This window comes from Nerophis lumbriciformis, linkage group LG25 (assembly GCF_033978685.3).
Source record: "Nerophis lumbriciformis linkage group LG25, RoL_Nlum_v2.1, whole genome shotgun sequence".
Classification (NCBI taxonomy): domain Eukaryota; kingdom Metazoa; phylum Chordata; class Actinopteri; order Syngnathiformes; family Syngnathidae; genus Nerophis; species Nerophis lumbriciformis.
The window spans coordinates 16,077,340-16,100,132 of NC_084572.2; the positions used below are offsets into that span (position 1 = coordinate 16,077,340).

The 22,793-nt window shown below is 41.7% G+C and overlaps 1 protein-coding gene across 1 annotated transcript in view; it reads right to left on the reverse strand.

Moving 5' to 3' along the window:
- The window catches only part of LOC133621657 (arachidonate 12-lipoxygenase, 12R-type-like), a 55,224-nt gene extending 32,823 nt beyond the window's left edge, over positions 1-22,401 (reverse strand). The window contains exons 1-5 of the mRNA XM_061983887.1: positions 22,226-22,401; positions 12,513-12,717; positions 3,998-4,079; positions 3,796-3,918; positions 3,449-3,552 (exon numbers count right to left, since the gene is read on the reverse strand). Of these exons, the coding sequence (XP_061839871.1) occupies positions 3,449-3,552; positions 3,796-3,918; positions 3,998-4,079; positions 12,513-12,717; positions 22,226-22,366 (655 nt within the window). The 5' untranslated portion in view covers positions 22,367-22,401. The remainder of the gene's footprint in view (positions 1-3,448; positions 3,553-3,795; positions 3,919-3,997; positions 4,080-12,512; positions 12,718-22,225) is intronic.
- Between the last annotated feature and the right edge of the window lie 392 nt (positions 22,402-22,793).

The window sequence follows — 22,793 nt, forward strand, 5'->3', positions numbered from 1 at the left end:
CAGAAAACGAAACAACATCATCTGGTACAACCCCCCATACAGCAAAAACGTCTCAACTAACATTGGCCACAAATTCCTCAGTCTGATTGACAAACACTTCCCCAAAGGCAACAACCTAAGAAAAGTATTCAACAAGAACAACATTAAATTGAGCTACAGCTGTATGAACAATATACGACAAATTATCTCAAACCACAACAAAAAAATTGCAAATGAGCCATCGGCCCCCGAACAGAGCGACCCCAAAATCAACAAAGGCTGCAACTGCCGCAAGAAACCTGATTGCCCTCTCAACGGGGGGTGCTTACAAACATCAGTTGTTTACCAATCTAAGGTAACACGCAAGGACATTAACACATCCGACACATATGTAGGATTAACCGAGGGAGAGTTTAAAACCAGATGGAACAATCACAAGGCTTCTTTCAGGAACCAAAACCTGCGGAATACCACAGAACTCAGCAAACACATTTGGGACCTCAAAGACAATAATGTTGAATATTCAATAACACGGCGAATTCTTGCATCCAGCACACCTTACAATAGTGGTAATAAAAGATGCAACCTATGCTTGAAAGAGAAACTGTTTATTATATACCGTCCAGACCTGTCATCCCTCAACAAGCGCAGCGAAATTGTATCAGCATGCCGCCACAGACAGAAACACCTCCTAGGTAACACATGAGCCAATCACCACGCCCCTACGCCAGCCTGTACCCACCCACTCTGTGCCCTATATAAACCATGGTATGTGAATGCTCCCATTTAAATCTCCTGATGATTGAGGGAACCCCTCATGAAACAGGCCTGTAGAGATGAAATAGTCTTGTGATTTTTTTCCCACACATACATATATATATATATATATATATATATATATATATATATATATATATATATATATATATATATATATATATATATATATATATATATATATATATATATATATATAAATAAAAGAAATACTTGAATTTCAGTGTTCATTTATTTACACATATACACACACATAACACTCATCTACTCATTGTTGAGTTAAGGGTTGAATTGTCCATCCTTGTTCTATTTGTCACTATTTTTCTAACCATGCTGAACGCCCTCTCTGATGATGCATTGCTGTGTGGCACGCAAAAAGTGCTTTCATCAAATGCACAAGATGGCAGTATTGTCCTGTTTAAGAGTGTCACAACATTGCTGTTTACGGCAGACGAACTGCTTTACAGTAGACAAAAACGTGACTGCTGTTGTTGTGTGTTGTTACCGCGCTGGGAGGACGTTAATGAAACTGCCTAACAATAAACCCACATAAGAAACCAAGAACTCGCCCTCGATCATTCTACAGTTATAACGTCATTGGGCAGGTACGCTGTTTATATTGTGTGCCTGAATTTCGGGAGATTTTCGGGAGAAAATTTGTCCCGGGAGGTTTTCGGGAGAGGCGCTGAATTTCGGCAGTCTCCCGGAAAATCCGGGAGGGTTGGCAAGTATGGTATTAGTGTGTGTGAGACAAAGACCCTACTACAGTATGTACTACAAAATATGCACATTTTACAGTCTTACTGACTTTGAAACAACGTTGTAAAGTGGTTGTATTTGTAAATTGAGACAACGTTGATGTCTAACGTTGTTGACCTTGTTGGTTGGGAAATGACCAAATTTCAATGGTCAAGTCAAGGCCATAGCCTGACATTGAATAAACGTTGTCAAAAAGCATTTTGTTTCAATGTTGTATTAGTGTTGTAGAATAGTGGTTGGGGAAATAACCAAAATTCAATAGTCAAATAAATGTAAAAACCCAACATTGACTTCGTCAAAAAATGTGTTGTTCAAATGTTATATTTGAGTTGCTCAATGTCAGGACCTAGTTCAACAATTTCTCAACGTTTTTTCTGTCTTTCGCCTGCTGGCTAATGACTTTATAACAGGGCTAATGTTAGCATCTGTAAAACTAAAAACTAAAAAACATCTGCAACTTACCACTACATTTTATTTTTCTAGTTGAAAGTAGAATTTTTGTAGACTGAAATGTAAACATTTCTACTGACACAAATGACAGCTTACTGTATGATATGAATGTTCTTTATCATAGTTTGTAAGTAAACATTGAATAGTTGTGCCGCCTTGTCTGACGTGTGTCATTTTTTACAGTAGGGGCCGCCTTAACTCTAAGGGGCTAAGGGGGTTTTGGGGGGGGCCCTCAAACCCCAACAAACCCCCCCACCACAGTTTGAAAAATAAAAATAAAAATAATTTACTCAACAGAACTACAAGGATGCAAAAATATCACTGTGGAGAGGTGGGGCCGGCAGCCCGACAGCGAGGCAGGGCACACCGGGGCCCGCTCCAAGATGGCAGCGAGGAGGCGTGGATGACGAGCGAGCAGCGAGGTGCGTGGATCGCGCAGCTGAGCACAATTTAAATATCCTCTCGCACTGTATAAAAGGGCGGCAGCCGTAAACGCCAGAGAGAGACGCGGAGATCATAGACGAAGCCAGAGAGAAGCGGATGTGGAGCGAGAGTGCAAGAGAGCAAACGGAATACGACGACGCACACGACTGAAAAGTTGGAGCGGCAGAGGAAGCAGGACGGCAAGGCAAGAGACTTTTTCTTATTGACAAATAGAGAAGTCTAAACCTTCTCACCATTATGTCCTTCCTTGATGGTCCTTGGAACCCGCACAACAGCCAGAAACTGTCACAATCACCCATTTAAAAAATTATTTCGTTCATGAATACATCTTCACGACAGGCGCATGCACGTCTGTGCGAGTGTAACAGGAGCCAGTCAACTTTAAGAATAGTGCTGGCGATGCAGTGAGACTGCCCAGCTCAGTAGTCAGCACGCTGACCTGTCACACCAGGGTTCGCGCCCCGCTCGAAGCGGTAGGAAAAATCAACGCAATCAAGAAAGACAGTACACAATCGCTACACAAAGCTGAGCCGTCTGTGATTGAACACCAATTCCATCGACAAAATCGGGGGCCCCTAAATGGGTGAGGCCCATGGGCTTCAGGCCATGTGAGTCCGTACATTAATGCGGCTTTGTGTGTACGACGAGTGCGATCATGTGACTGTCAGGGTCTGTAACAAGTCCTTATGTTTAATTGGTGAAACAGTGATGTGATTGTGCCCGCCGGAAGATGTCTCTCTAACAAGCCAAAATAAAACGTCTTGGCAATATGATGAGTTAAATAATTGTAGCGATCGGAATTAAATTCAATGTAACGGAGTAAAAGTAGTGTTTCTTCTGTACAAACATTTGTTGAGAAGAAACACTACTAAGAGTAAAAAAGTATGTGTATTGTTTTTTGCTTTGGCTCAGGCCTCTAGCCAGATCATCACTGTAAATGAGAAGCTGTTCACAATTGATCTTTTCTGGCAAAATAAAGGTAAAACGAATAAAATATATATGTCTCTTCCAGACGAGTTTAGATCCAGCACCCCGGTACCTGATAAGGCTGTGTCTTTTTTATGGAACACTTCATTGATATCGTCGAGATCCTCCCAACTGTCGTGGTTTTCTGCCAGGCCCTTTAGCTTCAGCTCTGTTAACCTTGAAAACACAAACACCTGCTGAATGATGACACGCTAACAACCAAGGTATGTACAGTGTTTACTTATGTGTGAAGATGCAATTTATCCAAAACGAGACTGAGGACAGAAAGAAGGTCTTGCAGCAAAGTGAAGACTGTGGTGCAGCTAGCATTAGCATGTTTTATTTTGGTCCTTTACTAGTCTTGTAAATTTGCCCCACCCATGAACAACCAGCATAAATATCGTACATTACATATCTTACCCAGTGGCCGCCGTGAAGGCAAACTGTGTACTTTTGGTGAAGGAGAACTGGATCTCATCTGGCAGGGTAAGGGGACCATCTGCCTTAATGCTGTATGGCATGCCTGGGTGATACATGTCCCAGCTGTTGGAGAGAGGGCATGAAGGTTCATTTAGCCGTCTGTAGTACGTTTATAAATGTAATAAAGAAAATTAACTCTCACCTATAGTCTTTACTCCGCTGGCTCAGCTCCTGTTCCCGTGCGTACTGACCAAGAGGGTTGTTTTCTTCAAAGATCCTCAGAGCTTTCAGAAGAAAAATACATTATTAAAGTGAACCTATTGGAATTTTCCTCTTTTCTGGCTAGTAAACATTGTTACAATGTTGGATACTTGTGTTAAACAATTTGCCAACGTGTCATATCATCATCATTTTGGCATGAGCTTCCACAGATTTTTGGTTGGGCTGGTCAAGGGTTTCAATCACAATCCAAAGGGAATGCCTCTACTATGGAGGTTTTCTTTATTGTATTTTTTTTTTTACCTTGAAATTATGTAACTGATTTTTTGGCGTTTAAATTTTATGAACTGAATTTTATTACAAATCCCGTTTCCATATGAGTTGGGAAATTGTGTTAGATGTAAATATAAACGGAATACAATGATTTGCAAATCCTTTTCAACCCATATTCAGTTGAATATGCTACAAAGACAACTTATATTTAATGTTCAAACTCATAAACTTTTTTTTTTTTTTTTTTGCAAATAATAATTAACTTAGAATTTCATGGCTGCAACACGTGCCAAAGTAGTTGGGAAAGGGCATGTTCACCACCGTGTTACATGGCCTTTCCTTTTAACAACACTCAGTAAACGTTTGGGAACTGAGGAAACACATTTTTTAAGCTTCTCAGGTGGAATTCTTTGCCATTCTTGCTTGATGTACAGCTTAAGTTGTTCAACAGTCCCGGGGGTCTCCGTTGTGGTATTTTAGGCTTCATAATGCGGCACACATTTTCAATGGGAGACAGGTCTGGACTACAGGCAGGCCAGTCTAGTACCCGCACTCTTTTACTATAAAGCCACGTTGATGTAACCCGTGGCTTGGCATTGTCTTGCTGAAATAAGCAGGGGCGTCCATGGTAACGTTGCTTGGATGGCAACATATGACACTCCACCCTTTTCCGGGCCACAGAACACTTTTTCACTTTGTATCAGTCCATCTTAGATGAGCTCAGGCCAAGCGAAGCCGACGGCATTTCTGGGTGTTGTTGATAAACGGTTTTTGCAATGCATAGGAGAGTTTAAACTTGCACTTACAGATGTAGCGACTAACTGTAGTTACTGACAGTGGGTTTCTGAAGTGTTCCTGAGCCCATGTGGTGATATCCTTTACACGCTGATGTCGCTTGTTGATGCAGTACAGCCTGAGGGATCGAAGGTCACAGGCTTAGCTGCTTACGTTCAGTGATTTCTCCAGATTCTCTGAACCCTTTGATGATATTACGGACCGTAGATGGTGAAATCCCTAAATTCCTTGCAATAGCTGGTTGAGAAAGGTTTTTCTTAAACCGTTCAACAATTTGCTCACGCATTTGTTGACAAAGTGGTGACTCTCGCCCCATCCTTGTTTGTGAATGACTGAGCATTTCATGGAAGCTGCTTTTATACCCAATCATGGCACCCACCTGTTCCCAATTTGCCTGTTCACCTGTGGGATGTTCCAAATAAGTGTTTGATGAGCTTTCCTCAACTTTATCAGTATTTATTGCCACCTTTCCCAACTTCTTTGTCACGTGTTGCTGGCATCAAATTCTAAAGTTAATGATTATTTGCAACAAACATTTTTTTAATCAGTTTGAACATCATAAAGTTGTCTTTGTAGCATATTCAACTGAATATGGGTTGAAAATTAATTGCAAATCATTGTATTCCGTTTATATTTACATCCAACACAATTTCCCAACTCATATGGAAACGGGGTTTGTACATCAAATTAAGCCGACAGTTTCATTGAATAAGTATGTTGGTAAAATACAGTGTTTTAAAATGCAGTTTAAACAATTTAAGTGTATTACAATTCAACGCAGAAATAGGGCTGGGCGATATGGCCTTTTATTAATATCTCGATATTTTTAGGCCATGTCACGATACACGATATATATCTCGATATTTTGCCTTAGCCTTGAATTAACACTTGATGCATATGACCACAGCAGTATGATGATTCTATGTGCCTACATTAAAACATTCTTGTTCATACTGCGTTAATATATGCTCATTTTAAACTTTTATGCAGAGAGGGAAATCACAACTAAGTCAATTTACCAAAACTGAAATGAATAAACAGTTATTAAGCAGTGGCACAAACATTCATGTAATTTCAAAACAGAAAGTGCAAGATTATCAGAGACATTTTAAAACAAGCTATTAGCGCACTTTTGTGCATGATGTCACTAAGATGACATATCAAAACAACATTAAATTAAAGTGCACTTTTTGTACCAACGCCACCACAATAGTTTAAAACAAATAAAGTGCACTCTTGTGCATGATGTCACACAAGATATTTCAATAACTGTCAATTAAAAATTAGCTGCATAATAGCTATGTGGTAGGTTCCTGCGGACGTCATCTCCTTCTGTTGTTGACTATTTTTTTCATACGGTGTTGATCTGGAAATGGTTGCTTCGGCATTTTGTGGGTGTGGCACCGAACGGAGATGTTGACATGCGGAGTTTCAAGCACTCTTCATTCTCTAGCGGGTGATTTTTCAAATGATGCTACAAATTAGCAGTGCAACGCTTTTGCCGCATACTTGACATATTACAGTTGTCTGTTCAACATCTTCCCGCTTGAAGCCAAACCAACGCCAGACGATGGACCCTGTGCTGTTTTTCTTGGGAATTAATTATTCTTCCTTCATTTGTTACCAGATTCGCACCTTCTTTCTCTCGTATTACCACTCGCACCGCACCGCTAGCACCACTGCTAACTTTACCCATGCCGCTACCTCTCTGCTCGGCAAGGGCGTATGACGTTGCAAGGGCGTATGACGTTGCACGCGCTACAGTATGTGACGTATGTAAGAAGGTACGCTTGTTTTATTTCTCTGTGAGAAGGAGAGACAAGAAAGAGTGAGAAACGCATGTAGTGTAATGCCCGCAGCTAAAAGCAACTGCATGAGAACGTATACTCGAATATTACGATATATTGTCATTTTCTATATCGCACAGAGACAAACCCGCGATATATCGAGTATATTTGATGTATCGCCCAGCCCTATCTGCATAATAGGAAATCAATAATGCAGCTGAGATAGGCTTCAGCACCCCCCACAACCTCAAAAGGGACAAGCGGTAGGAAATGGATGGATGGATTGTGTATGTCCTTCGCTATGTGGTAGGTTACTGCGGACGTTATCTCCAGTTTTTAACAATTTTTTTCATTCGGTGTTGGTCTGGATATGGAAGACACCAGGCTCAATTGGGTCAGTGCTGGTTGCTTCAGCATTTTGTGGGTGTGGCACCGGGCGGAGATGTTGACATGCAGAGTTTCAAGCACTCTTCATTCTCTAGCGGGTGACTTTTCAAATGATGCTACAAATTAGTAGTGCTGCTACTTTTTGTAGCCACGCTTTTGCCGCATAGTTGACATATTACGGTTGTCTGTTCTACATCTTGCCGCTTGAAGCCAAACCACCGCCAGACGATGGACCCCGTGTTGTTTTTCTTGGGAATTAATTCTTCTTCCTCCATTTGTTACCAGATTCGTAATAACCCTCACACCGCTCCGCTTGCACCAACTGCCACAGCTAACTTTACCTCTGGACATTCTTCTCTGCTACCTCTCTGCTCGGCGAGGGCGTATGACGTAGCACACGCGACAGTATGTGACATATGTAAGAAGATGCGCTTATTTTATCATTACTTATTAAGGGTTAACCGGTGTTGGCAGTTCATGAACTGTTGAACTGCCAGTTGACAATATATCGCCCCCTACTGTGAGGCAGTGGTACTTGCTGCCTCATGGCCTGCCTTTTCCCCGCCTTTTCTCCCGTCTCCTCCTCGTCTGCCTTGTTTTTTTGATCAGTAAACACGGAATTTACGCGATTTTGACCAGGAAAATGATCAAAATATACAGGAACCACACCAAAATCACATAGAAAGCTTAGAAATATTAAAATGTATTTATATATTTACTTCGTTTTTGAACATCTCATGGTTAAGCCTTTTACCCCCCCTGGTAGAAAGGTGAGGCACTGCCTCACTTGCCTCCCCTGACAGCATGTCACTGGGATACATTAGGTATAAAGTGAGGTTGTTTTTTGTACCACCACCTCTGCGGTGTGACAAATGCCAGACGTATGGACATATAGTGGCTTATTGTAAAGGGGAACAAACATGTGGAAGGTGTGGAACAGGTGTGCAGGAAAAGTGTGAACATTGTGGTGGAGCACACAGTGTTGGCAGCAGAGGCGGTGAGGCAAGTAAAAAACAAGGCAGCTGAAATACAGAAAATAAGAACTATATGCACAGGCAGTAAGTGCAAAAAGATAAAGTTGTGGAAAGAATAGACATACAGTATGTTGTAGAGTCCAGGAGGACTCGCTAATTGTTAAAAAAAGAAAATGTTTTATGTTTCATGGCTGAAGTGATAAACGTACATTTCAAGTTAACCATAATTCTGAGAAAATAACAATTTTGGTACAGTTCGATATTTGGATATAAAAGGCATCACCTGTGAGCAAGTATACGAGAAACTCAATAACTGAGAAGGGGGAGAGAAGGGGATAGATGTTAAATCTCAAACCTAAGAATAAACGATATGGAACAAAAAGTATGATTGTGTCAAGAGGTGAAAAGCAAGTCATTTGAGAGAAAAACGCCAAATTTAGGAAAAACAGGAGCGTTGATATAGAGTGTAATTAATTTGTTGCTTGGTTTTTTTTTTGTAAAGCTCGTATTCCGACACGTGGCTTCTTCCCGGAAGTGAAAACCAGTGGTGGTCAGCCAAGCTAAGATGGTTGTTGTACTGCAAGCAGCGCGCAAACTATCTGAGTACAAAAGAGGCTTAAATCTTCCTGCAAAAAGCATATATGAGCAAAAAAATCTAACTATGCAATGGAATAGATCCTTATACTTTATCAAAAAAAGATTTGTCGAGTGATATCAAGGATTGTACGTCGGTCGCGTAATCAGACATATCGAAGTATTGTGCTCCAGACATCATTCTACACAACAAACAGATGGAAACTTGAAAAAACATGGAGGTCTACAACTTCTTTGTGTGTGGCTGGGTCAATGATATTGGTATCAGGAAGTTTGCATTTCATGATTTAATTCTACTGCCATGTTTGTTGCTGTTGCACAGACCGTTTACGAGTAGAGCCTTTTCCCCGTCTTTGTTTAAAATATAATTATAGATGTCAACATTGTGTATGTGCTAAAACAGTGGTCCCCAACCTTTTTTGCACCAACGACCGGTTCATTGTAGGCATTATTTTCAGGGACAAGCTTTCCAATTGGGCCAGATAAATACAGCAAAAATAAGTGCATAAAAAATATAACTCACTATAATGCTGAATTAGTGGGAGCCTTGGGCTTGTTTCCTTGTAATGAGATGCAGATGGAAATCAGCCTTTGGCTACAATCTCTCACATTTATATTTTATACGTTCATTATTGTACGTTGTATCATGTCACAAAGTTATAACAAATATAATATACGGATTTTTATTGTACATCTATAAACAACTCCTCTCTGAGCTGCCACCTTACCGTGGTAGAGGAGTTTGCGTGTCCCAATGATCCTAGGAGCTATGTTGTCCGGGGGCTTTATGCCCCCTGATAGGGTCTCCCATGACAAACTGGTCTTAGGTGAGGGATCAGACAAAGAGCAGCTCGAAGACCTCCATGAAGAATAAAAACAAAGGACCCAGATTTCCCTCGCCCGGACGCAGGTCACCGGGACCCCCGTCTAGAGCCAGGCCCGGAGGTGGGGCACGATGGCGAGCGCCTGGTGGCCGGGCCTGCCCCATTGGGCCCGGCCGGGCACAGCCCGAAGAGGCAACGTGGGTCCCCCCTCCAATGGGCTCACCACCCATAGCAGGGGCCTTAGAGGTCGGGTGCAATGTGAGCTGGGCGGCAGCCAAAGGCAGGGCACTTGGCGGTCCGATCCTCGGCTACAGAAGCTAGCTCTTGGGACGTGGAACGTCACCTCACTGGGGGGGAAGGAGCCTGAGCTAGTGCGCGAGGTGGAGAAGTTCCGGCTAGATATAGTCGGACTCACGTCGACGCACAGCAAGGGCTCTGGAACCATTTCTCTGGAGAGGGGCTGGACTCTCTTCCACTCTGGCGTTGCCGGCAGTAAGAGGCGACGGGCTGGGGTAGCAATTCTTGTTGCCCCCCGGCTCAGAGCCTGCACGTTGGAGTTCAACCCAGTGGACGAGAGGGTAGCTTCCCTCCGCCTTCCTGTGGCGGGACGGATCCTGACTGTGGTTTGCGCTTACACGCCAAACGGCAGCTCAGAGTGCCCACCCTTTTTGGATTCACTCGAGGGAATACTTGAGAGTGCTCCCCCGGGTGATTCCCTCGTTCTACTGGGGGACTTCAACGCTCATGTTGGCAACGACAGTGAAACCTGGAGAGGCGTGATGGGGAAGAATGGCCACCCTGATCTGAACCCTGTTATTGGACTTTTGTGCCCGTCACAGATTGTCCATAACGAACACCATGTTCAAACATAAGGCTGTCCATATGTGCACTTGGCACCAGGACACTCTAGGCCGCAGTTCCATGATCGTCTTTGTAGTTGTGTCATTCGAATTTGTGGTCTCATGTTTTGGACACTCGGGTGAAGAGAGGGGCGGAGCTTTCTACCGATCATCACCTGGTGGTGAGTTGGCTGCGATGGTGGGGGAGGATGCCGGACAGACCTGGCAGGCCCAAACGCATTGTGAGGGTTTGCTGGGAACGTCTGTCAGAGTCTCCTGTCAGAGAGAGTTTCAATTCCCACCTCCGGAAGAACTTTGAACATGTCACGAGGGAGGTGCTGGACATTGAGTCCGAGTGGACCATGTTCCGCACCTCCATTGTCAAGGCGGCTGATTGGAGCTGAAGCCGCAAGGTAGTTGGTGCCTGTCGTGGCGGTAATCTTAGAACCCGTTGGTGGACACCGGCGGTGAGGGATGCCGTCAAGCTGAAGAAGGAGTCCTATCGGGTTCTTTTGGCACAGAGGACTCCCGAGGCAGCGGACGGGTACCGACAGGCCAGGTGGTGTGCGGCTTCAGTGGTCGCGGAGGCAAAAACTTGGACATGGGAGGAGTTCGGGAAAGCCATGGAAAACGACTTCCGGACGGCTTTGAAGCGATTCTGGACCACCATCCGCCGCCTCAGGAAGGGGAAGCAGTGCACTATCACTATAAGTGAGGATGGTGTTCTGCTGACCTCGACTGCGGATGTTGTGAATCGGTGGAAGGAATACTTCGAAGACCTCCTCAATCCCACCAACACGTCTTCCTATGAGGAAGCAGTGCTTGGGGAATCTGTGGTGGGCTCTCCTATTTCTGGGGCTGAGGTTGCTGAGGTAGTTAAAAAGCTCCTTGGTGGCAAGGCCCCAGGGGTGGATGAGATCCGCCCGGAGTTCCTTAAGGCTCTGGATGCTGTGGGGCTGTCTTGGTTGACAAGACTCTGCAGCATCGCGTGGACATCGGGGGCGGTACCTCTGGATTGGCAGACCGGGGTGGTGGTTCCTCTCTTTAAGAAGGGGAACCGGAGGGTGTGTTCTAACTATCGTGGGATCACACTCCTCAGTCTATTCAGTTGTACTGGAGAGGAGGCTACGCCGGATAGTCAAACCTCGGATTCAGGAGGAACAGTGTGGTTTTCGTCCTGGCCGTGGAACTGTGGACCAGCTCTATACTCTCGGCAGGGTCCTTGAGGGTGCATGGGAGTTTGCCCAACCAGTCTACATGTGCTTTGTGGACTTGGAGAAGGCATTCAACCGTGTCCCTCGGGAAGTCCTGTGGGGAGTGCTTAGCGAGTATGGGGTATCGGACTGTCTGATTGTGGCGGTCCGCTCCCTGTATGATCAGTGTCAGAGCTTGGTCCACATTGCCGGCAGTAAGTCAGACACGTTTCCAGTGAGGGTTGGACTCCGCCAAGGCTGCCCTTTGTCACCGATTCTGTTCATAACTTTTATGGACAGAATTTCTAGGCGCAGTCAAGGGTGAGAAGCTCTGTCATCCGAGAGGAGCACAGAGGAAAGCCGCTGCTCCTCCACATCGAGAGGAGCTAGATGAGGTGGTTTGGGGCACGTCCGTCCGACTATGTCTCCCGGTGGCCTGGGAATGCCTCGGGATCCCGCGGGAGGAGCTGGACGAAGTGGCTGGGGAGATGGAAGTCTGGGCTTCCCTGCTCAGGCTGCTGCCCCTGCGACCCGGCCTCGGATAAGCGGAAGAAGATGGATGGAGGGGCTATTAGTTAAAGATTATTCACATTTGGAGGGTAGAGGGAATGTACTAGCTCAGTTTGCAACCGTTGTATAAACAAACAAAAAAAACCAAGATGAAGACATAGTCTATGATGCGTGCATGGACCGACCGTGTCTTCCGGTACAATCGTGTGGCAGCCAAACTAGAGAATCTTCGACTATATGAAGGTATCAGTCTTGCATTGACATTAATATACCAGACCAAAAATAATGGAAGGATGTTAGACAAGCACACAAAGCAACGCACCTTTCCCCTCTCTGTAGCGGTGAGTCTTAGTGTCACTGATCCAGCAGTAGACGGGGAAAGTGTAGACGTCGCCCTCGGGTGATTTGATTTCCACCTTGTCAGGGAACCAAGCGTCACTAAGGACCATGAAATTTTTTTGTTTGTCCAGTTCTATCAGAAGTAGCTGTCCGAGGGATTTTTCGCAGGTCACAGTATAAGTAGACACCTAAAAGGCAAATAAAATGACAGGAGACAGCAATAAGAACAGGTACACTCAAATGCATCATGAAATTATAGGAAACTGAGTTCTGTCTGATGTAGTGTTGAAATATTGCAATGTGTATTATAATGTAGAACATATACATTTTACATTGCACTGTGAGCAAGGTTTTTGTTAACAGGAGGAACAGTACTGTAATTTTTGGTCAAGGCAAAACTCTTTATTTGGATCAGCATCAAAAGTGCATTGCATCATACAATACAATGAGGGGTGTGTCTGATGAAATAAGGTTACCTTACCTCATTCACCAGACCCTCTTAGAACGAACCATAATAACAAACACATAATTTACTGTAGCATATGTCTGAGAGTGTGCTGTGCACCGTGTGCACTGTATGCGAGGTTTGCGTTGACAGGAGCGACTTTAGACTATTGTCATATTTTAATCAAGGCAAAATTACTTATTTGGATCAGTGCATTGCATCATACTGTTGGGTGTGTCTGAATAAATTATGTTATCTTACCTCACCAGACATCAGTGATGGGCAATAATAAGCTACATGGAGCTAAATTTGTAGCTTACCTACCTTTTTCAGTAGCTTGGTGGTAGCTTAGCTACTTTTTTAACGAGTAGCTTTTCCGATAGCTTAGCTACTTTTAGACCCATGTAGCTAGGTAGCTTACATCAACGTTAGAAGCTACAAAGAGAGAAAATGGACTGCGAATCCAGGCCCCCAAAAAATATGGAGAAAATACAATGACCTGGATGAATGAGAACATCCATACATACGGAGAAAATCCATGATGATTGGTTGGTGTTCGTATGATGAGTCACAATTGGCTAAGGTTAGGACGAAACATTACGGATTCGCCAATACAAGGCGGGTCATCGAAACCAGGAAGCAAAATCATATCAGACACGCAGTCATGTCATGTCACATCGAGGAAGTCAGAGACAGAGGGACGCTTCTAGCTGACGATTTAAAAAAAAAAAGAAACATACTTAAAAATGGCAGAGGGATTTTCTCTAATGCGTGTCGTTGACCACATTTAGACTAATGTATGCGTTTAGAGAAAACAATGCCCAAAACCTTAGTTTTTAGTTGCTCTACTCCGCCAACAAAGATGGCGGAGTAAAGCACGTCCAAAACTGAAGCTCCCCTGTGCATGCCCTAAAAAACTCTAAGCTCCTTGGATTTCTGCCATAACTTTTTCTTTTATGAACAACAATTTCCTTATTTGTTGCACACCCGTTACAAAAGTTTGATGAAAAGGGCAAGAATGGAGTCGGGATCGTCCTTGTCTCAAACACCTGTCGTCACTGAGGCCTATGAGACTTTACTCAGGAAATGTTTCAATGAGGCTGAGAATAGATCCCAAAAGCGATTCCAGCGATTGGAGGATCAACTTGGCTCAATTCAAGATACTTTATCCAAGCACGCTGCCTATATAGAATCTGTCCGCAATGAAGTGTCTTTTATTGAAACACGTGTCCAGAGCAATGAGGACGCTATGCTCAATTTCACCAGCAAACTCACGCAGATTGAGAAAAAAATGATAGATCTCGAGGACAGAAGCAGGAGGGATAACATTAGAATAATCAACATCAAAGAAGGCGAAGAAGTCCGCCAACATCCCCAAGTGGTTCCCTGCCTTGGCTGAAAATCCTCCGGAGCTTATGCGGGCCCATCACATCGGCCCCCCGCGCCAATCTCCCCGTCCCAGGGCGATGATTGTGAAGTGTCTGCGGTACACGGATAGGGACCGCATCTTGAAGGAGGCTAGGAAAGTTCCTCTTCAGCTCTCCGGGAACTCCGTTCGCTTTGCCCCGGACTACAGTGACGCGACGGCCAAGCTAAGACGACCCTGCTACTCCACTATGTACAGCGCTCGAAAAGCTGGCTTTGAAGCCTTTCTCATCTATCCAGCAACAATCAAACTCTCCAAAGGCTCCCAACAACACTTTTTTGACAATCCAGCAGAGGCGGAAAAGTTCATCTCCGCAGCCTCATAAACTCCACTGAACTTCGGGGTACCCACACAGAGACATGGACATACGACACTTGGTAAGACTATTTTTGTTTGATTTTTCTTCAGTGAGACTTTTTCGTCGTTGTGCTTCTGTGCTGGAGACAGGCACGGGTCTGTTTACTTCCTGAGTCGTTGACGCGTCATGTTGCCACGTGACCGTTTTTTCTTTTTTTACTAAACCACAATATTATTTTGTACACATAGACGATATATAAGAGTTTTTGTCTTTGTTTTTTCTGTTTGTTATCCGAACTTAACTACGAAAATGGTGTGATGAATGGGAATTATTTAGGAAACTATTTTTGCATTTTGAAGTTGTTCCATATTAAATATATGATACTTACCACGCCTCTTACATATATATATATATATATATATATATATATGTATGTATGTGTGGGAAAAAAAATCACAAGACTATTTCATCTCTACAGGCCTGCTCTACTACGGTATCGAGCACTATTTTTTTGGATAACCTTATTAAGACATATATATATATATATATATATATATATATATATATATATATATATATATATATATATATATATATATATATATATTGTTAGTATTACTTCTTTAGTTTTTTACTTTTGCGATCAGATATTTAGAACCTCTTGGGGGGAGCTTTTTGTTTTTTGTTTTTCCATGTTTATTTTATTACCTGCAGTGTGTGAGTGAATGTTTCTGTGTGTGGATGAGAGATTGTTTATGTGTTTGCTTGAATGGTCCAGTTGTGTTTGTGTTGTGTGTCTGTGGCCCACAGTCCTTGACCATATGCCCTCTTCTCTTGTTCATGTTTCATGAACAGAGGAATGATTTATCTGACCATGATCACACACCCTCTTCTTCTTTTCATGTTTCTGAAATAACTCTATATGCATAGTTCTGATAGTGAATTTTCCTCTGAAATAGAGGAGAATGAAGACTTGATAAACTCCCACAATTTGGAATCGATCAGTTTCTCAGACCACATCAACTACAAATCACAAAGATTTATGAGCGAAATGGATCCAAATAGAAATGCTCCTCAAAACACCAACAATGATTGTTTATATTATACTGACATCACATTTGATAAAACATTTAGGCAAGATAATAACATATCTCTAGTACATTTTAATAGCAGGCGTCTATACTCTCATTTTGATGATATCCAGGACTATTTGAATCAATTCAAATCTCCATTTAATATTATAGATATTTCAGAGACATGGATGAATGAGACTACAAGTAATGAGTTTGAATTAAATGGGTATGAAATGTTTTGCACAACCGTAAAAATAAGAGAGGATGAGGTGTGGACAAAAATATCAGCTGTAGTATTGTAAATGATATGTGTTTAGCTGTTGAAGAACTCTTCGAATGCGTCACTGTGGAATTATCATTTTCAAATAGGAAACACATTATTGTAAACTGTGTTTATAGGACACCAGTATCCGACTTGAAAATATTTAATGAATGGATGAAAAAATTATTTACGAGAAACAAAAAATATATAGTATGTGGTGACTTTAATATCAACCTTTTGAATCCTAATAAACACAAACATACAGCAGAATCTATTGACACCATGTTCTCCATGGGCTTATTCCCACTGATCACACTACCCACAAGAATCACAACACACAGCACCACACTTATTGACAACATATTTTGTAACATTGTAGATCAGACTGTAACTGGAGGCTTGTTAGTGAGTCACGTCAGTGATCATTTACCAGTGTTCATGGTGTACAATATTAACATCCAAACCTGTAAATAGTGACTATTATCGAAGAGCCACAACAGAACGATCATTAACAGCACTTAAGAATGATATAGCGAAACAAAACTGGGATTCTGTTTTTCAAACGTCAGATATAAATGCAGCTTATAATTTATTTCATGACATTTTTTTCTCACTTTATGATACACACTGCCCCATCAAAAAATGCACTATAACTAACTCCACAAAAGCTCCATGGATAACCAAAGGGCTTGCGAACGCTTGCAAAAAGAAAAATTATTTATATAGGACTTTTTTTAGGCATCAAACCATAGAAACAGAACAAAAGTACAAAACATATAAAAATACATTAAACAGCATATTAAGAGCAAGCAGAAAAGAATACACCACCAAACTATTAATCCAAAAGAAAAATGATATAAAGGGAATTTGGAAGGTATTAAATACAATTATTGGGCATGGTTCAAACAGTCCTTGTTATTCGGAGTTTTTTGTTGAGAACGACCAAATCATAAGTGACAAGAAGATGATTGCTGACGGCTTCAATATGTTTTTTGTTAACATTGGGCCTGAGCTGGCAAAAAAAATCCCAATTAATGATGAACAGCCCATGGAACATATTGAAAAAAATCCTTATTCGATGTTCCTTACTCCGACTGTCGAAAAGGAAGTCTTAGAGGTTATTCAGAAAAGCAAGAACAAAACATCACGTGACATTTATGACCTCGACATGAGGACGGTCCGGAACGTAGCGGAAGAAATCATCAAACCATTCACACACATCTGCAATTTATCTTTTCAGCTTGGACAATTTCCTTCACAAATGAAACTCTCAAAAGTCATCCCCATCTTCAAATCTGGAGACAAACACCACTTCACAAATTACCGGCCCGTCTCCCTTCTGCCAGAGTTGTCAAAAATATTGGACAAATTAATTGATAATAGACTTTGTGGCTTCATTGAAAAGCACAAATTATTATCGGATTGTCAATATGGGTTCTGACAAAATAGGTCAACTTCATTAGCTTTAAGTGATTTAATAGAGAACATTACTAATGGTATCGAGAAGAATTTGTTATAGGAATTTTTATTGACCTGCAAAAGGCTTTCGATACCATTGACAGACATATTTTGGTAAATAAACTGGAAAACTATGGCATAAGGGGAGTGGCAGGGAAATGGCTGAAGAGCTACTTGAATGAGAGAGAGCAGATTGCTCAGATCGACCAACATCAATCTACACTCATGAACATAACCTGTGGAGTCCCCCAGGGGTCGATACTGGGACCCACACTATTTATAATGTATATAAACGAAATATGTAAAGTATCAACACTGCTGAAAGTCATCCTCTTTGCTGACGATACAACCATTACATTTGCAGGTGACGACGTGAAGCAACTTCTGGCCTCTGTAACTGAGGAGATGATAAAGTTAAAAACTTGGTTTAATACCAACAAATTGTCTCTGAATTTAAAGAAGACCAAAATCATGCTCTTTTCCAATCGCAAAAGTAATATACCCATCAGGATTGTTATTGATGATACACCAATAGAATATGTTCAACAAAATTCATTCTTAGGAGTGGTAATAGATGAAAATATCTCATGGAAGCCTCATATAAATTACTTATTATTCCGAGCTGGCCGCAGAAGCTCAAAATGGAATACTGAAGTCCGCCCTGTGGAGGTTGGGTGCAGAGGCTTCGTGGGAACGTCTACCGCAAAACTGCTGAGGGACTTGGGAATCCGGGGTCAGTGTCTGCGTACAGCCATCAAAGCCGCATCTGAAGCAGCCGAAAAGCAGCCGGTGGCTCTGGCTGAAGAGTAATGACCCCAATTGGGCCCCCAAATAGTGCATCAGGAGGTATGCGGTCAGGCAAAGCTGACTCAGAGAACCGGACGCCCCTGCCATGCATAGTTCCCTGATAGGTCTGCCAACAAGGTGACTTTTATGGCTAATTGGGCTTGGGTCGCAAGCTCCGGTCTGATCATCCTGTAGCTGGCCGCCTCTGGAGAGGGTGTATAGTGTTAAAGGCCGAAACACCCAATGACCCAGAGGAACACTACTGATGATGCACACCCGTACATTTTATCCGTCAGGTCTTCCTTTCACGTTCACTGTTCTAGTCATTTTAATGTGTTAAGTCATTTTATGCATTTGTATTTCGCACAAGAGGTAGAACATCTCACTCTGTGTTTTCTGGAATCAAAAGTTGCTAAATGAGTTGGAATGATGAGGAGATTATGTCATTTATTGAACACCAATGCTCTGCTGTTATTGTATCATTCATTTATTATGTCATACTTAAACTATTGTGTTGAAGTCTGGGGAAATTGTTATAAATCCCATGTACAGCCTTTAGTCAGTCTGCAGAAAAAGGCCATTAGGATTGTGTCCAATGTTCACTACAGACATCATTCAAATCCACTATTCATGGAGTTAAAGCAACTTAAACTGCACGATGTGATCAACTTTAAAACTGCTTAAATTATGTTTAGGGCACCCTAAAACTCTCTACCATCCAATACCTACTCAGTGGCCTAGTGGTTAGAGTGTCCGCCCTGAGATCGGTAGGTTGTGGGTTCAAACCCCAGCCGAGTCATACCAAAGACTATAAAAATGGGACCCATTACCTCCCTGCTTGGCACTCAGTATCAAGGGTTGGAATTGGGGGTTAAATCACCAAAAATGATTCCCGGGCGCGGCCACCGCTGCTGCCCACTGCTCCCCTCACCTCCCAGGGGGTGATCAAGGGTGATGGGTCAAATGCAGAGAATAATTTCGCCACACCTAGTGTGTGTGTGACAATCATTGGTACTTTAACTTTAACTTTTAACTTTATATACAGAACCTATTCCAGGATAGAGATGCTCATCATAGTTACAGTCTAAGAGGAAACAACAAATTATATTTGCCTAAATTTAGAACAACTTTAAAATCAATGTGCATTTCAGTGCGTGGAGTCAGTCTGTGGAACAACTTAGGGGAGTTAAAACCTGTTCTAACATGATTCAATTTAAAAGACTGTTTAAAAAAGAAGTACTGAAGAAGTACGAGGAGGAAAGAGAGTGATGCCCTCAGCACAGAGCGATGGGAGAGAGGTGTATGGTCAGGGAGTGTTTGGGCCTGCGTGTGTGTGTGTGTGTGTGTGTGTGTGTGTGTGTGTGTGTGTGTGTGTTTTGTCTCGTCTTGTCTTGTCTTGGTACTATTGTATTGTTAGTGTACAGGAGCTTTTCTTGTTTTTGTTTGTATAGTATTGTTCTTGTATTATATTGTTTATGTTAAATGTGGAATGAGTGAGAGGGGTTGGGATATTATAAGCATCTGCTTCATCCAACCCCTTTTCAAGCCTTGCATAAATGTCTCTGCCAAAATGTAAAAAAATAAATTGGAAAAAAATGTGTGTTTTTGTACTGTGCAGGTTTGAAATAAATACTTCAATTCAATTCAAAATTGACTCTGTAAACTAAAATCATAACTGCTGTCTTCATCTAAGACGTCCAACACAAATTTAGGAACACACATTTGTCAGGCTTGTCACTGACAGTTTGGTTATGTTTAGTTTTTTCCTCTGTGTGTTTTATTTCCTGTCAGCGCTCTTATTTTTTGTTCAGTTTCCTGCTTGTCTCCCTGAGTGCTGTTTCCCCTCAGCTGCGGCTGATTGGCACCTGGCCACACCTGGTGTCAATCAGTCGGCTGCTATTTATAACTGCCTTGCCCTCCCGTCAGGGCAAAACATTACGGACTGGTCAATCAGAGGCAAGATAAGGCAAGTCATTGAATCCAGGAAGCAAAATCATATCAGACATGAACTCATGTCAATGAAGATGAGGGCGTCAGAGACAGAGGGACGCTTCAAGCTGACGATTAAAAAAAAGAAGAAACAAACTTAAAAATGGCAGAGGGATTCTCTCCCACAGATTAAATTTTTCATAGTGATGAAGATGAGGTGCATGAAACCCACAATAATGTGTGTCGTTGGCCACATTTAGACAAATGTATGCGTTTAGAGAAAACAATGCCCAAAACCTTAGTTTTTAGTTGTTTACTCTGTAAACTAAAATCATAACTGCTCTCTTCATCTACAAACGTAAGACGTCCAACGCAAATTTAGGAACACACATTAAGGTGAGTTGAGTTCATGAAAAGTTTTACTACACATAACCATTACCAACTGTTCCCAAACATCACACAAGTCATTGTTTTGTTTGTCGAGATATAAATAGATGCTGTTTTTTTTACAATAGGTAGAGAAAATAAATAACATTATAGGGGTGGGCCAAAGAAAAGGCAAACTGAATACATACACCCTTAAAGATAGTTGTAGGGTGTGCCCAGCTAAATGACAGATAGTTAATAGTAATGGACACTTATTGGGTCCATTTGTACACTCTCAGTTTCATTAACATTGATATTATACATGTGGGCCCACAGAGGTAAATGCGTGTTTGGACATGTTAGGACTGAAATGGGACAAGCTGGCAGGTGTGACAACAGATTGTTGTCCAAATCTGACGGGGAAAAATGTTGGACTTTTAAAGAGGATGCAGGATTAAGTGACAGAAATTGACATTTTTACATTGTATTATACATCAGGAAGTGTTGTGTAAGACAGTGTTAAAAATAAAACCATCAAAAGCAATCTGCTTTTGTATAAAATTAAGTTAGGTTAAATGAAATTATTATTATTATTATTTATCTTACGGCATATCAAAAATAACTTGAGCTAAATTTAATTGAAATATTGTCGGTGTGGCCCTCCAGCAGTGCTCAGGTTGCTCATGCGGCCCCCAGTAAAAATTAATTGCCCACCCCTGCTTTAGATGCTTCTTATCCCAAAAGAGAAGTTTACCAAAATGCTGACAAGACAAAAGCTTGTGTGATATTATTTGAATAGAATGTCAGATACAACACTAACATTCAATATCTTTGTGTATTTTTGGTACGTTTTGATTTGGTGTCATTTGATTTAGCTTTTTCTAACTATTTATATCAAACTGCAATACTGGAAATGTAATGTGGCTTACAATAATTTACGCATCCAGAAAGTATTCATAACAAAGTAGTCACTTTTTCCTGATGAGACAAAGGTTGATTTATTTGGTGTGAATGCCAGGCCTCATGTTTGGAGGAAACCAGGTCAATACCACCCCTACAGTAAAGCATGGTAGTGGCAGCATCATGCTATGGGGATTGTTTTTCAGCGGACACAACTGGGAGACTTGTAGAGATATAAGCAAAAAATATACAATAATTGTACAGAGACATACTGCATGAAAACCCACACTTAAACTTCAGAGGTGCTGCAAAGAGGAATGGGCAAAACTGCCCAAAAATAGGTGTGCCAAGCATGTGGCTCGTATTAAAAAAGACTTAAGGTAGTAATTGCCACCAAAGGTGCATCAACAAAGTACTGCGCAAATTGCTGTGAATACTTATGTGCATGTGAGTTTTAATTTATTTAAATTAAAAAAATGAAAAAAGTTTTCATATTGTCATTATGGGGTATTGTCTGTGAAATTTTAAGGACAAAAATGAATTTATTCCATTTTGGAATAAGGCTATTATGTCACATAACAAAATTTAAAAAAGTGAAGTGCTGTGAATACTTTCCGAATGCACTGTAAGCTGGTATAGGAAACTTACGATGCATGTTTTTGATTATTCAATTGAATGTAGTTATTAGATAAGTGAGCAAAGAGCACTGAAGCAAAAAGTTATTAATAGTTGCAAGCTGTTTTTCAGACTTACTGCTCCCCTGAAGATAATCAAAGACATCAGCCATGTCCGGTCACTCTCGCCTTCGGTGCCCACCAGCTTAATGTAGATGTAGTTCAATGTGGTGGCATGAACGCGGTCGCCAGTGTAGACGGTCACCTCGTAGACCACCATTGTTACTCCGGAATGATGATTGGTCTTTTTTTCAACTAGACACAAACAGGTTTAACTGCCACTTTTTATACTACATGCAAGCTAGTGGGAGGGTTCTTGGAGCAGGTTTTTATAAAGAATGTCAGACATGTAAGAGCAACGACAGCAGTGCAGTTGCATCTAGGGTTGTACGGTATACCGGTATTAGTATACAATCGCGATACTAATTCATTATATTCGGTAAGGGTGTGGGAAAAAATTGATTCGAATTCAAATCGCGATTCTCACGTTGTACGATTCAGTATTGATTCTCATTTTTCAAATATTGATTTTTATTTTTATTTTTAATTTTATTTTTTATTAATCAATCCAACAAAATAATACAAAGCAATACCATAACAATGCAATCCAATTCCAAAACCAAACCCGACCCAGCAACACTCAGAAC